This window comes from Malaya genurostris, chromosome 3, assembly GCF_030247185.1.
Source record: "Malaya genurostris strain Urasoe2022 chromosome 3, Malgen_1.1, whole genome shotgun sequence".
NCBI lineage: Eukaryota > Metazoa > Arthropoda > Insecta > Diptera > Culicidae > Malaya > Malaya genurostris.
The window spans coordinates 48792792-48807810 of record NC_080572.1 but is presented as its reverse complement, the minus strand read 5'-3'; the positions used below and the strand labels follow the sequence as shown (position 1 = coordinate 48807810).

At 38.2% G+C, this 15019-nt stretch overlaps 4 protein-coding genes across 7 annotated transcripts in view; 2 read left to right on the top strand and 2 right to left on the bottom strand.

The window, feature by feature from the left end:
• Positions 1-2803: 2803 nt before the first annotated feature.
• LOC131438937 (cytochrome b5 reductase 4) overlaps positions 2804-15019 on the top strand; it is a 166882-nt gene continuing 154666 nt past the window's right edge. The window contains exon 1 of the mRNA XM_058609349.1: positions 2804-2995. The gene's annotated coding sequence lies outside the window, so the exon portion shown is untranslated. The remainder of the gene's footprint in view (positions 2996-15019) is intronic.
• LOC131433789 (sentrin-specific protease 8) lies at positions 3177-3824 on the top strand. The gene has a single exon (XM_058600386.1). It carries the CDS (start codon positions 3177-3179, stop codon positions 3822-3824), a length of 648 nt encoding a protein of 215 aa, XP_058456369.1.
• On the bottom strand, positions 3916-11519 carry LOC131438940 (fatty-acid amide hydrolase 2-like). Its single transcript, XM_058609354.1, has 5 exons — positions 11198-11519; positions 5444-5663; positions 5260-5392; positions 4931-5190; positions 3916-4869 (listed from the first exon to the last, which is right to left on the bottom strand). The coding sequence occupies exons 1-5, from the start codon at positions 11411-11413 to the stop codon at positions 4088-4090; spliced, it is 1611 nt and encodes a 536-aa protein (XP_058465337.1). The 5' UTR covers positions 11414-11519; the 3' UTR covers positions 3916-4087.
• LOC131438939 (fatty-acid amide hydrolase 2-B-like) overlaps positions 11778-15019 on the bottom strand; it is a 28052-nt gene continuing 24810 nt past the window's right edge. For all 4 annotated transcript variants that reach the window (XM_058609352.1, XM_058609351.1, XM_058609350.1 and 1 more), the window contains exons 5-6: positions 12811-13070; positions 11778-12744 (exon numbers count right to left, since the gene is read on the bottom strand). In XM_058609352.1, the coding sequence (XP_058465335.1) occupies positions 11957-12744; positions 12811-13070 (1048 nt within the window). In that variant the 3' untranslated portion in view covers positions 11778-11956. The remainder of the gene's footprint in view (positions 12745-12810; positions 13071-15019) is intronic.

Genomic DNA, 15019 nt, shown 5'->3' with positions numbered 1-15019 from the left:
TAAATTTAAACTATAATATATTAAATAAACATGCTTCATTTCACTGCGTGCAGTGTCAACGTCATTGAACTGAAAACTGGGTCAGTTTCGAACCTGAATTTTATATCGGATTTGCTCAGCGTTACCAGTTTGGCAGATTTTTCTCGCTTCGCCAGACACTCTAACTAACCAGGTCTTTTGCCAGATTTTACAAATTCGATAGGTGGTTGTTGTAAATTCCACCTATTTTTTTTTTACTTTCGCTTAAAACACGACTTCTTCCGTCGATTTTTTTTTCCGAAAAAGCGAAAGTAAAAAAAATGGGTGGAATTTACCACAGTGGTGAGACTTTTTTCTAAAAATGAAGCCCAGGGTAAAAATTTCTATGTACATAGTGAGACACAAACAAATCCAGATAAATTTTTGCGACAGATTTTTGAAAAAATAACATGGCAATTCTGCTCACACCCCCGTTGCTTACACGGAACCGCAAATCAACCTAATTTTAAGTACATTCCACCCAATTTGGGGGTTTCGTTCAATAACCTAATTTTAGGTAAAGTGGCTCTAGGTAGTTTTCGTAAGACACGTGCAAAAAAATACTCAAAGATGAGTTATATTTACTCTATAGTTGAGTCATATTGACTCAATTTCGAGTTAATACGGTTTACTTAATTTTAGCTTATTGAACGAAACTCTCGCTGTTGGGTGGTTTTGCTCTTTGTGTTTTGACAACAATTGAAGGAGTGAATGAAAGGAAGTACTCAAAATTAAGTAAAAAGAAGTCAAATAATAGGTAGTTTTTATTTTCCGTGTAGAGTGACTATAATCTGAGTGGCGACAGCTGTTCGTTTGGAATGACAGCTACCAGTTCCAAACGAGCAAACGACCTGTCAATTCAATGTAAAGCTAATGGAATGTTTTTAATTGTTGCCAGCATTACGGATGAGATGTCGTCACTCTGGTTATAGGCACTCTACCGTTGCTAAGTGTGGACCAGCGATGTCAGATCTACGGAAATCTTCGTAGATCTACGGATTCAAAGATTTCCTACGGATCAACGACTAAATCTACGGAAATTGGTGTTTGCCACGGAAATCTACAGAAATTTGAATGTATTAACAGAGAACTACGGGAACTGGTCTTATCTGGTGAGCAAAAAAAATAAATTTTCCACTACGAGAGCTTCCGAGAAAAATGCCAATCTACGGAAATGACACTACTACTATCTGGCATCGTTAGTGTGAGCTCAACTCAGTTCCAGGGAAGCCAGGTTCACAGATTAATCTGTGTTTCACAGATTTTCAATTTTCTGCACAGATTTTAAACATGACACAGATTTTCACAGATTTTTGAAAATGATCACAGATTCTGGAAAAAATCACAGATTTTCACAGATTTTTTAAATCGAGCACAGTTTAACACCAAAAAGTACAGAGCGGTTGAGGAATAAGGTACATAGCGTGTTGGTAGTGAAACCTTTTTACCTTTCTCATATAGAAAGATTATGCAGTCACTGTGAAAACCGACTTTTGAACCGAGGCCCGGAGGGCCGAGTGTTATATACCATTCGACTCAGTTCGTCGAGTACGCAAAATGTCTGTGTGTGTATGTATGTGTGAATGTATGTGTGTGTATGTGCGCATGTGTGTATGAAACTTTTTTTTGCACTAACTTTTCTCGGGGATGGCTGAACCGATTTTCACAAACTTAGATTCAAATGAAAGGTCTTATGGTCCCATACAAAATTCCTAAATATTATTTGGATCCGACTTCCGGTTCCGGAATTATGGGGTAAAATGTGCAAAAAATTGTGAAAATAAGTGCACTAACTTTTCTCAGAGATGGATGAACCGATTTTCACCAACTTAGATTCAAATGAAAGGTCCTGTGATCTCATATATAATTCCTAAATTTCATGCGGATCCGACTTCCGGATCCGGAAATATGGGGTAAAGTGTGTTAAAAATTGTATACCATCACTTAAAATGGGGAAAAACCTTAAAAAAATTCTCAATCTTTTCCAATTGATAGTTTTTATCAGTAGACGGTCAAACAAACCGATTTCGGTTATTCTTTTAAGAATCGAAGAAAATTATTTTAAAGAATATCACAGTATTATATATGATATTATGATTGATATGAGAAAGGCATCATTACACCACTAGGTGGATTAAAACAGGTTTTTTGTTTTGCTCACCAAATTGATTTCGATCTGCTATTATGGTACGGGAAACGGGCACAGATTTTCACAGACAGGTTTTTTGGCTTGATCACAGATTTTTGAAAAAATGACCTGGCATCCCTGCTCAGTTCGGTGAAAAGTGTTTTATGAGGATAAGCTGGGTCAGTTTCAGTTCCCTCCAGCGAAATTCACATAAGAGTGCTCAATATATTCCCACAATTAGCATTATAGTTGTTTCAAACATATATTCGCTTAAAATACCTTGAAACCGGATCTAATATTTCAGTTTACAGCAATGAGCATGGCCAGTCAAGTCTAAACCAAATTATGTTCGTACAAATTTCAGCGTTGGAATTCGATTGCAGCAACCTAAAATATGTTTTTTTTTCTCTATTATACAAAGAGGAACTGTGATTTGCAGCTTGGTATTCAGACCTTATAACTATTCAGTTATGATCTCGCGAATAGTTATTATTTAACATTAATTTTTCAATATTTTTACCAATTTTCTTCACTACAGTAGCTTTGTGGGAACTCGTGAGTGCCACATTGTCGCACAGCTGCTTCGTTTGTGAGCAAGCTTCTCTCTGTCTCTTCTAAACAGTGAGTGCCCGCGCAACAAAATTTTTCCGGTGTTGCGCCTCTCGTACCAATCGCAAAAAAGTGTTATTATTTTTAGGGATCTACCTACAAGCAATAAATTATGTGATTACTAGTTAAATCCATACGAAGAATTGAGAACTGTTGCTAAAAAGTGAATTTTGTGTATAATAGTGATAAATAAGTGTGTTTGGTTGCATGTTTTAAAATTTCTAGCGACTTGGAGTGACGGTGAGTAACAAACACGAAGTTTTTTTTTTCATTCTTTACCAGTTGCTACGCAACATATGTCATATAATGAAACATCTGCTTTTCTGTTTGTGATATTGCATAGTATGTTTTTCTCTACTGTCAAAATAACTGTTTCGCGAATAAGTGTCAGTGAAAGTCCGATACCGACGTCGGTTCCAGGATGTCGTTAAAAGGGGACCAAGTAGCTTTGAGCTTCCATGAATCCTGTCTGCGATTATCCGACGTGGATTTGCTGAAAGGTCCCTATTGGTTGAATGACCAGATTATTTCGTTCTACTTCGAGTACCTGGAGAAGCTAATCTACAAAGATGAAGAGGACGTGTTGTTTGTCAGTCCGGAAGTAACGCAGTGCATCCGAATGGTATCCGAAGCGGAAATCGGGATTTTCCTAGAACCGCTGAAAGCGAAACAACGATCGTTCATTTTCTTTGCCTTGAATGATAACCAAATTGCAGATCGAGCGGGAGGTTCCCACTGGAGTTTGCTAGTTTTTTCGCGTCCGGAGAAGTGCTTCTATCATTTTGATTCATCACACAGTAGTAATACTGATATCTGCCGTCAATTTGTTGCCGTACTGAAACGAGCACTCAACTGTTCGGAAGCCCAACTACGCAAGGGCGATTGCCTACAGCAAAGCAACGGATACGATTGCGGTGTGCATGTGCTGTGTACGGTGGACAAAGTTACCCAGCAGATCCGGAAAACCGGAAAGATCGAAGGAGTGAAGAGTGCCCGGTATGATGTCATCTGCGGCAAACGAGAGGAAATACTGCACATTATAATTGATCTCGGTGGAAGGATTAACTAGGACGAACATACGTTTCAAACGTTTAGTTGACGGTAGAAGTGCTCTCCCGTTGGTTTCACTATAGAGTAATCAGATTGACACACCTGAAATCTACACAAAATTATTTATATTTTAGAGCGTAATATTTATTTAACAAATACACCGATGTTGTTCCAACCAAAGTTTTGTTTTTATGTGTTGCATTTAGATTATTTTAGATTTGGAACTCGCCTTACTAGTAATGTTATTCACTTAGAGCAATGATCATATAGAGCTGACTTGCCTCATGCATTAGGTGAAACCCATCCACCGAAGGCACGCTCCAATTCAGATGCCACCGCTAAGCAAAGTCGATCTTGATTTAAATTTCCAATGACTTGCAATCCAATCGGGAGTTCTTCTGGACCTAGTCCTAATGGAACTGAAGTTGAAGGCAATCCCAGTGCATTTATTACGGCGGTATAACTAAAGTTTAACGTACGAACCAGTGGTTCGTTGTGGTATGGAGCAACCGTTGGATGGGTTGGATAGATGAATACTCCGTTGTCACCGAGTAGCTCGGTAAATTCCACTAGAAGCTCATTGCGTAGCTTGACTAGCTCATTATACTCCGGTGTTCCATATTGAACACCGCTTTTATCGGTCACGGTAGCCATAATCACTGCGAAGGTATGCTTTGATTTCCCGAAGAACCATTTGAATAGCTCAGCGTGTGGATTTATTTTTCCCTCCATGTTGGCCATCTGGACGTCGAGCGTGATTTCATCTTTTTCTTTTAGGTTACCGAACCAAATCGGAGCTGACATCTGAAGTTTATCCAACTGTACTTTCTTAACAGTCGCCTTGATTGTTGAACGGAAATAAGTCATCACTTTTTCAATCCCATCTTTTATGTCTTGGTCCACTGGAGATACCAGACTACCGCCGCCATCGTCTAGTTGGTAGAAGAATTTAACCTGCTTCATATCTACCGGGTCGTCCAGCCGTAGTTTTGCGGCATTTTTATCTGCGATGATCCTCAACATGGGTTTCAAATCCTCCGCATAGCGACACATTGGACCAATAGCTGGAAAAACAACACATGCATAATCAGACACCATACAAGTTTATTCATAGCTCTCACTTACTCAAAAACCTGTCGGCCTCCTCAGTTACTATATCGGGGTACTGCCCGTCATTCGAAACAATATTTCTCGACGGCTTATGGCCGAAAATTCCATTGAAAAACGCTGGCATTCTAATGGACCCCCCAATATCCGAGCCCAATCCAAACGGGGAGCCTGCAGCTGCTTGGATAGCACCTTCACCACCACTTGAGCCACCCACAATTCGGTTTGTGTCGTAAGGATTCCGTGAACGGCCGAAAATCGTGTTGACGCTTTCCCACCTACAACGAAGGAACTATATTTATCATCATCTGTCTCTTTTCATAAGCGTCTTGTTAGTGTAGACCTACCACATACAGATTTCCGAGACGTTCGTTAGCGCGAATGGAATTGCTCCAGCATTTCTCATAAGCTCCATTGCACGGGCGTCCTTGTCCGCTCGTGTTGATCTACGTGCCCAGAGACCCGTCGTATGTAAAAGATCTACGAATCGCAGTCATACTGGTGAACATTGAAAAAATGGATGTATAATACCTTTAACTTTGATACAATCTTTCGTCGAAATCGGCACCCCTAGGAACGGTTTTTGTTCCGCTAGCTGTTGCTCGGTGAGGATGCCAGAGGCAATTGATTCGTCGGCTACTTCGGCATCCTTCAAAGCAGCCTCATAACGTTCGTCAACGATGATGTTCAACAATGGATTGATTTCTTTGCTACGATCAATGAATGCCTGCACGACGCTGACACTGGTTAGCTAGAAAGTATCATAAGAACATTAAATTCATAAGATCCGTAAGTTCGGTTCTCTGGTCCGAAATTTGAGCACCCAATTAGTTGAAATCAACGAGCTCGGCAAATGGCTGTGTGTATGAATGTATTCCTTTTTACCTTTGATCTATGTGCTTAATTTTCTCGCAGTTGACCGAACCGATTACTACACTTTCAGGTTCTTTAGGGGACGGGTATAACGTGATGTGTAAATCGATGCCTTTCACGCTGCCCATCTGGGTTTGATTTTCATCCTTTCGGCTTTCGGTTCATCGATATTCTTCATAAACCATACAAAATGAGTAGTTTTTGAATGGGATCAGATATCGATATTCGAATTGGTATCGAATATCGATATTTGAAGTAATTGTGAATCCAAGATGGTGCCTTTCAAGCTTCGTAAAATCATTGAATATGAATATGATTTTTCCATGGATTTCGAATAATTTAGACGCATACAAAGCCGCCATTTCAAAATGACTTCTGACATCGGTATTCAACACGCGTTCAAAATATACTCATATAGTGTATGAGAAATTTTGTTGAAATTGATTTTTAAAACCTCTATCACCAAGTTTCAGTGAAAATCGCTGCATGGATGATAATCGTGAGAATGATTGTGAATTATTGTTATTTCATTATCATGGGTGAGTTTTCGGAACATCACTGTAGTGATGTTGAACTGGACGATTTCGCAGATGGTGATGATTCTCCAGCTCTAGACCCTAGCGACTACTGGCTCTTTACTGATTTCAAAAAGTTTTGTCTCGAATGAGACAGTTATCGCAGCAACTGAAGCCTAGTTTGATGCCAAGGCATGGAACGTTTTTGGCAGCATAATTATTCGATTATAGAGGGGAGATCGGGACTAAACCGTACACGTTTTGGAAATCGAAAAAAAAAAATCCACACGATCACGACTTACTTTACTATGGGGCGTCTTTTCAAAACTCACCCTCTGAGAAAGTGATAAATTCTTGATCGTGAATATCTTTTGTTGTTTCTATCGTATCAACATATGTTTTGCTACATGCCATCGGAAATATAATCAGCAATTTATTCAGGTTCTGACATAATGAAAAATAATTCAAATTTTTTTTTTAATGTTTGGTATCAACGAGTATCAAAGAAGAAAAATTATGACGCCTTTCTCGTGCCCGAGCCAACGGTTTTGATGTAGTAAGTGACGTTACATTTATGCGTTACCTATTTGTTATATTTCGTTCATTTTTTTTATATTTCGTTCATTCTAGCCTGCGCAGTTGACTGAGCAGGAAATAAAGCGAATGCATCATCCCAGTTGGTTCAGATGCAAAGCTCAGTTCCAGTATAAAGAATTCAGTTCAACTTTAAATCAATGAATGCGAGTTTCGCTTCAAACAAGAGCGATTGCGTCATCCAGCTGCTGGTACTTTGCATCGGGGCTAAATACAATGAAAAGAGAACAACGATTGGGAACATTCTAAAAATCAGCCTTTCTAAGAGCTCTAAATGTTATCTAAAAAACTATTAGAATTATTTATCTCTTTTTGGCTTTCTCATATGTCACATCACAATCACTGTGAAAACCGACTTTTTATCCGAGGGTCGAATGTCATATACCATTCGATTCAGCTCGATGAACTAAGAAAATGTCTGTGTGTGTCTGTCTGTCTGAGTATGTATGTATGTAGCAAAAAAATGCACTCACTTTTGAGCAATTCCAGGAATGAGTAGACGAAAAAGTGACAAAATCAGAATCGACCTTCTCCGATTTGGATGAAACTTTGCACATGGCTTCAGTATGGGAAACTATAAGTTTTGAACCGATTGAGAGGTCAATCCGACTCATGACTTATTATATTTATTTTATCATTAAAAATTCCTTACTCTTCAATATACAGGGTCGGGTTTCAATTAAAAGTTTCAAAAATAGCCGTGTAAACTCTTTCTGTCATAATTTTGAACGTTAATAACTCAGTCATTTGATATAATTTAACAACCAATCGATTCGGAAATTTTTAACTTAAAAATGTATGGCAACGTCGTTTCAGTATTTAAATCCGCGTAAAAAAACGTAAAAACCCGCGTAAAAAAACCTCCGTGTACTGCCTCGAAACTTCACGCCCTCCAAAAAATTGATGTTGAAACTGACATTAGAGCCCTTTTTATAATTTTTTTTTCATGCCAATACGCGTACAAGCTTCACGTAGCCGATCGAGCCATGTTTTAATTAGATAAATTTTTTTTTTATTATTGGATCTCGTTGTCTCCCTTTTCTAGGGGGACAGGAGCTTCCATTTCTATCCTGCGAGGATTGAAGGGCACTTTGTTCGTGGCTCGTCTCCTCATCCATTGCCGCATCGGTGGTATTGTTGTTGGTTTTAGTTTTCTCTTCGTTTTTCTTGTAATTCGCAGTCTTGAGCTCGTTGCTAGTTACTGTAGATGCGCCTTGTTGTACATTGGTTCCAGTGGTTGGTTGGTTTGATGGTAAAACAGGAATACTGCGCTCACTAGTTAGTTAGTTAATCAGCGTTTTACACGGATGTACAGCCAAACCTCCATTTACGTACCTTATATATGTATATATGTATTAATATAAGTACACATGTGTGCAAGTATCTGTATTTATTAATACATATAAATATTGGTGAAGTAGAAACGATCATTTATATGTATAAATATATACACATATATGTAGACGGGTGAGTGTGTAAGCATACATACATACTTATATAACGTTCGTAAATGAAGGATTGGGTGTATCCCACCTTGACCACAAATAATGTAAGATGGAATTGCCTTACGTATTTGTATACGTACTATTCGAACGCCATTCTGGATATCGGGAAAAAAAATTCCACCATACTTCCCTTTCGATTTTTTTTGAAAAATTTTGTTTTTAAAAAAATCGACTTTCTGGGATTCGAAATTATTTTTATGACAAAAGTCTTAGGATTATGTTACAGTCTAAAAAAAAATTTTAATCAAAAATCCCGACTCTGATACAGATTTATGAATTCGAATTTTTTTGTATGCCAAATGTCTTAGAATTGCATGAAACGTGGAAAATCTGGTGTTATTTCGAAAAATTCATTCAACAACAACAACAAAATTTCGATTTCGGAAAGCTCAAAATTTTTTCTAAGTTCCAGTCGAAATTTTTCAATAGATTTTTTCTTTAATATAACACAAAATCTTCGTTGCATGGGATTCTGAGACAATTTCAATTTCGGATGTCTCAAATTCCCAGTCGAATTTATTCAAGAAAATTTTTTCGAGTTGACACTAAATCTCGGAGTTTTGGACAAGACGTTTGACATCAAACAAAATTTTTCGATTTCGGAAATTTTATAGTGATTTTTCAAAATCGAAAATTTTCAAACTTTTGCCGTAGGACCCCTTACCCATATCCGATTTAGCTCAAAGTTTGCGTTGGGACTTTTTGTGAGGTTTGCGCTTAACGAAATTAGAGATCACATTAAAGTATTGGCACCCTTCTTCCTTGATATGTAGAAAAATTTTTGAAAATGTAAAAGGAAACATAAATGTGTGATAATTAATAGTATTTTTAAAAATCATAATAACAATTTCACCACCACCGAGAGTATTCATGCAGGTTGATGAAAAAAAAGTATCATCTCACTGCTAGGTGGATTAAAACAGTATTTTTGAAGTGAAATTGACTGAATTTGAAATTTTTTAGGTTTGATCGATTTATCATAAAGTTTCAATGTTGCACTTCAACAGTCGGATCCTGTGACTCAACACAAGTTGTTTCCTCATTATTAAATCATAATTTCTTAGAAAAGTTTTCCGCCAAGAGTTCAAATAATCTTTTTAAAAGCAAATAAATTTGTAAAAGTACCAGTCTGTGCGAAAGTACGGAACCTCATATACATTTCGGATAAGTTTGAATGATTTTTATTATAGCATCGAAGATAAGATAATACTAAGATTGCGGTTGCATTCATGAACGAATACCGTTCCGAAGACTGGCTAAAAGTAGAAAATTAGATAATGAACAAACTTTTCGATACGAAGGTTATGAAATCGCTCTGAATTTCGATCTTCCGTATGAGTAACATAAACGTCATGATCCGTTCAATGCATGAAAATGCGAATATATTAGCATAAAGTTTCGCCATTGCCAATCGTACTCACTTTGAAGTGTGTGACATCATATTTTCTGAGGTTCTAACGGTTACAAAAAATAAAATTTCATGTTCGACTGGTTAGAAACATTGTCCTACAGGACTTTTGTATACTTTGGGCTTTAACATGTATCAAATTTTTCCGAACGAATTAAAGTTCCACCGAAAAAAAATTATTTAGTATAAACCCCAATTCGTTAGTCACTGTTTGTGAAATTCGTTTTTGCCCAGAAGAGACCGAGCTGGCTGGCGATTTTTGCTTTCAGAATTTCTGTACTCATTCGGGTTAGACTTTTTGATAAAGTTATTAACAATCAAATTCGGAAAAATCCGGAACCAGAGGTGATAGCCATTTGATCTTCGATCTTGATCAATGAGCCTATAGTAGCTTTCAAACGAGCCTAAATTTGTTGAAATTAATTCAGCCTTCTCCGGAAAAAAATTTTAATTGTGCTCTTTGAAATTGAATTATCAAAAATTAACAAATTCAAACTGTTTTTGATTCACAGATAAAAACTCGTTATCAAGTTTCGCTTCGATGTTCGGAATTTTGTAGATGCTTGTTTCATTAATGGAAATATCGGAAGAGATTTTTTCAGTCACTGAGTTTTTCTTAGAAAAAAAGACTTAGCATCTTCAGCTTAAACTAACTTAGCATAACCTTCAGACCATGAGTATTCTGTTTCATGTTTTGGTTACTGTAATGAATTCACTTTTCATCGTCAGTAACAATTCGATTTTTTGTTGTTGAGCTGGAGCAGTTGTTCGCACTATAAAAAACGGTGTTCGACGTCCTTGGCTTCAATTCAAACGACTCCCAATTGCCTACCTTTTCTGATAGTTCCCATAGCTTCTAAACCACTTCCGAGACGTTCGCTCAGATAGTGGCTGTTTTCGTAGTGTTGAAATTATGAAGAAGAACTCCCCGCAGAACACTTTATACGTCACAAAACCCGACATTTGTATAGTAAAAAAGGTATTATTGTTTACCCTTCAGCTAGATGATACACACTGATTCTGAAGCTGTATGACAGTAGCTATCCAACGTATATTTGGAAATGTAAATCATTGAAATAAAAGTCAAGCTACGTTAGAAAACGGCACGAACTTATCTATAGACTCATTACTTTACAAATACAGAAATTTACTCATCAGCGCCGAAAAACAAACGGTGTTTTTGTGTTGTCATCGATACATGGGCGACCTAATACCTTTCCAACATCACTACAGATGTCACCACTGCGCATAATACCCTTCTCATAAAAGACACTCGGCCTTGAACCAGCCCTAGTCTCCCCTATTATTATTATGTTTTTAGTTCTCACTCAAAAAAATCAAATCAATCATTTTGAAAATACACTCAATGAAAACTTGTTCACAAAGTTACCTTTTTGGTACGAATTTTCGACGCCAGTGACGTGGCAGATTGCAGCAGAATCTCGTTCCGTATCGGTGACACTATCTGTCCACGTTCTCCATAAATGAGTCTAAGAATCCATCGGGTCAACCAGAGCAGGAACCTATGCCCGGCACTGAGCACTCGGTCCTTCAGTGGTCGCGATTTTCCCTTTCCGACAAAGCTTTGTTCGGCTGATGAATCCATTTTCAAGCGAATGTAAATAATCAGTTTTCTTCGGCAACTTTAGCGTTCTTCGCGACTTAATCTTTTTTTACCGTCACTAGATATGACAACACTCCATTGAGGTTGGTGGTCTAAACACGACTGGCGAGATAAAACTCGCAGTCTGGTTGGTGGATGGGATTATTTTTGGTGTTATGGACATTGTATCCGTGCCGTGGCAAAAGATACAATCTTAGAGAAAATGCACAAGCTTAGCTGTCGACTATTTGGATCTATTTTTAGAACAGCAATGTTGTTATTTTTTTTCGGAAATATCATTATCATCATCATCATCGCTACGATTTTGGTGATAAACCGAATATTTCGGAAATTAAAATCTAACAGATTCTAACACCATTGTATTTTTATTCAAATGTGTCGATACATCTTACAAAAATATATATAATATTTATTTGCTGTCTCTCGCATGCATATTCAACAGCAACAACTAACACTCATCCGTTTCACTGTTTGTGATTGCATCACTGGATTGGAATCCTTGCCACTCCCTCTCGCTCCGTTTGATCAGGCCAATACGTCCGGTGCGACCCATCCACCGAAAGCACGCTCCAGCTCACAGGCCACGGCCAAACAGAGGCGATCCTGATTCACATTGCCTATCACCTGTAGTCCAATCGGAAGTCCTTCCCGACCTAATCCTAACGGCACTGACGTTGATGGTAGCCCCAGAACATTGATCACTCCAGTGTAGCTAAAGTTGAGTGCACGAATCAGCGCTTCATTGTGGTACGGAGCAACAGTTGGATGGGTCGGATAGATAAGTACTCCATTGTCACCCAGCATTGCTTGGAACTCTTCCAGCAGTTCGTCGCGCTGTTTCACCATGTGATGATACTGCGGGGTGCCATATTGAACTCCGCCATGCTCCGTAATGGCAGTCATTATTCCCACGAATGTGTGGTTCGATTTCCCTATGAGCCATTTGAACAACTCCACGTAAGGGTTGATTTTTCCTTCCAAATTGACCAACTGTGCATCGAATGATGTTTCTTCTGCGTGCTTCATGTTGGCAAACCACATTGCAGCTGATTTACGTAGTTTGTCGAAATAAACTTTGCGGACATCGGCCTTAACGGTTGATCGGAAGTGAGCCATCACTTTTTCCATCGCATCTCGGATATCCATGTCTACCGGTGATACTAAGCTGCCACCCCCGTCGTTCAGTTGGTAGAAGAATTTAACCTGTTTCAGGTCAACTGGTTCGTCCAGACGAAGTTTTTTAGCGTTCCCGTCGGCTATGATTCGTAGCATTGGTTTCAGATCCGTAGCATAACGGCACATGGGACCGATGGCTGCAAGAAAAAAGAGTTCATTAAAAACGAAGAAAGCTTATGCGAACTCTGCCAGCCATGTCATACCCAAAAACATGTCCTGTTCTTCGTTGATCGGTCGAGGATATTGACCATCATTCGAGACCACGTGCCTTGATGGCTTGTGCCCGAAAATTCCATTGAAAAATGCCGGCATACGAATGGATCCGCCAATGTCGGAACCGAGTCCAAACGGTGAACCGGCAGCAGCTTGAAGAGCGCCTTCACCACCGCTAGAACCTCCCACGATCCGATTGTTGTCATACGGGTTACGTGAACGACCGTGAATGGTGTTGACACTTTCCCACCTGCAAATAAGCAATAGAAGGATAAATTGTGCCGTTATGTAATGCTAAGCTTATGACATAGAATGTTTCATTTGATAATAATCTATATTATTGACCGATTTATTAGAGAAGATTTGAAACTGCTTGAAACTCATACGAGTCGTATATTACTGAATTTTCCTAATGCGGGAATACCATTGGGTTGTTCCAGCTATCGGTTCTGAATGTTCCGATGTAACACTATCAGAATCGATCAGTTTACGATCGGCACATCAGTATAAGAACATTGCATTTCGATGCAAAATTAAAAAAAGTGTATTACAAGTATTGTTGGCAAAATCATGTTCAGAAAAAGTTTATTTCATCATCACTAGTGAAAAAACAGTTCAAGAGATTTTCTAAAAAACTCAGTGACTGGAAAAATCACTTCCTTGACTGACTGGAAAAATCACTTCCTTCCACAATTCTCATTCAATCATGAAACATGCATCCACAAAACTCTGAACTTCGAAGTTCACAAGTGAATTTTTGTGTCAGCGAAAGTTAATGACGAATTTTCACCCACAGAAATATCGCTTAGAAAAAAAGAGTCTCCGATGACCGAGTTCGACCCCGTAGTGATTCATAAAAGAATTATTATATTTTCATCAATAAAAGAAAACTCCACTGAATAAATTCGCAACTGACAAATAATGACCGCGTGAAATTTTCGATACATGTAGGGTGGTCATTCCACATTCCAAATAGTGACTATAGCGACGAAATGCTGTGTTCATTTCAGCTGGTTGATTACACTGCACTATTTTGTAGATTAAACCCAACAAAACGCTATTTAACTTGAATTTGAATTACAGAAGTAACGGGAGTGCGGCGTTGTGCATGTCTCAAACACACAGCAGGCGCGTATGAATTGGTGTGGATATGAAAGCCTGCGCTCTTGTAACTTGATATTCGAGTAAAATTGGGTAATATTTTTTAATCAGTTGCATAACATGCTTTGTGATTATTTTTTATTAATGCTATTAATATCGATATCTTCGTTAAAAATGGATAGATTTTCACAATCTATGACTTGTTGGATAGTTATTACCGTGTAGAATTTCAGTTTGGAAACCTATTTTGTTTACAAGATCAATTGTGACAGATATTTTCAGAAAAAGTACGGGTGTGTAATGTCAGAGACATAACTGGATGTCGTGAATACGAATAAAACTGACACTCTTTCTGTATACTTCCGAATATCCATTAGTCGATCGATTGTGTTAATTATGCAGGCTTTCCCCTTTTTCACTGCTAGAATTTGAAACAATAGATCTAAATTGAAGTACGGATTAATTACATTGAACATTCTGACATACAATTAAATGTTCTTTATGACAAAATAATGGTGGTTCTAAAAAAAACCTTTTATGAAGGCGATTTGGATTTGTATAATACAGTGAAAGAAACTATTAAAGGGCAGTACCGGATTAATTTTTGGCATTCCGAAGGGTAAAATTATGTAACCCTCTAAGATATTAAACACTATTTGGATACAAACGATATTAGACACTATTGTGAATTTTGCACTACAAAAATTGTACAAAGCTAATCAAATTCTCCCAGATTTGCACTACATTGATGGTTTTAATTAACGATTTGCAAAGAAGCAATCTTTATAGTTCTTTAGAGAAAATTTCGAGCATTTAGCATTTTGCACCAATGCAAACGACCAGCAGCAGGATGATGTAATCGATCGTCTTTGAAGGGAAACTGGCTCTGCCTGCCACCTGGGCGTTTGTGGTTTTATACCACACAAAAGGTCTGCGCTTTCATTGCCGTGTGCTCCTCCTGACGACCGAAGTCCAAATGGGAGCCCTACCTGAGCGTTTGAGGCTTTATATCACGCGAAAGGTCTGCTCTCATTACTGGCGACTGCTGCTCCCGACGATCGAAGTCCAAAGCAAAGCACGACCTAAGTATTTGAGGCA

Excerpts from the sequence above, each read along its gene's own strand:
- LOC131433789 (XM_058600386.1), top strand. The coding sequence starts at position 3,177 with ATGTCGTTAAAAGGGGACCAAGTAGCTTTGAGCTTCCATGAATCCTGT.
- LOC131438940 (XM_058609354.1), bottom strand. The coding sequence starts at position 11,413 with ATGGATTCATCAGCCGAACAAAGCTTTGTCGGAAAGGGAAAATCGCGA. Across the intron at positions 5,191-5,259 it reads GTCTCGGAAATCTGTATGTG|GTGGGAAAGCGTCAACACGA; the intron begins GTAGGTCTACAC and ends CCTTCGTTGTAG. Across the intron at positions 4,870-4,930 it reads GGAGGCCGACAGGTTTTTGA|CTATTGGTCCAATGTGTCGC; the intron begins GTAAGTGAGAGC and ends TTGTTTTTCCAG.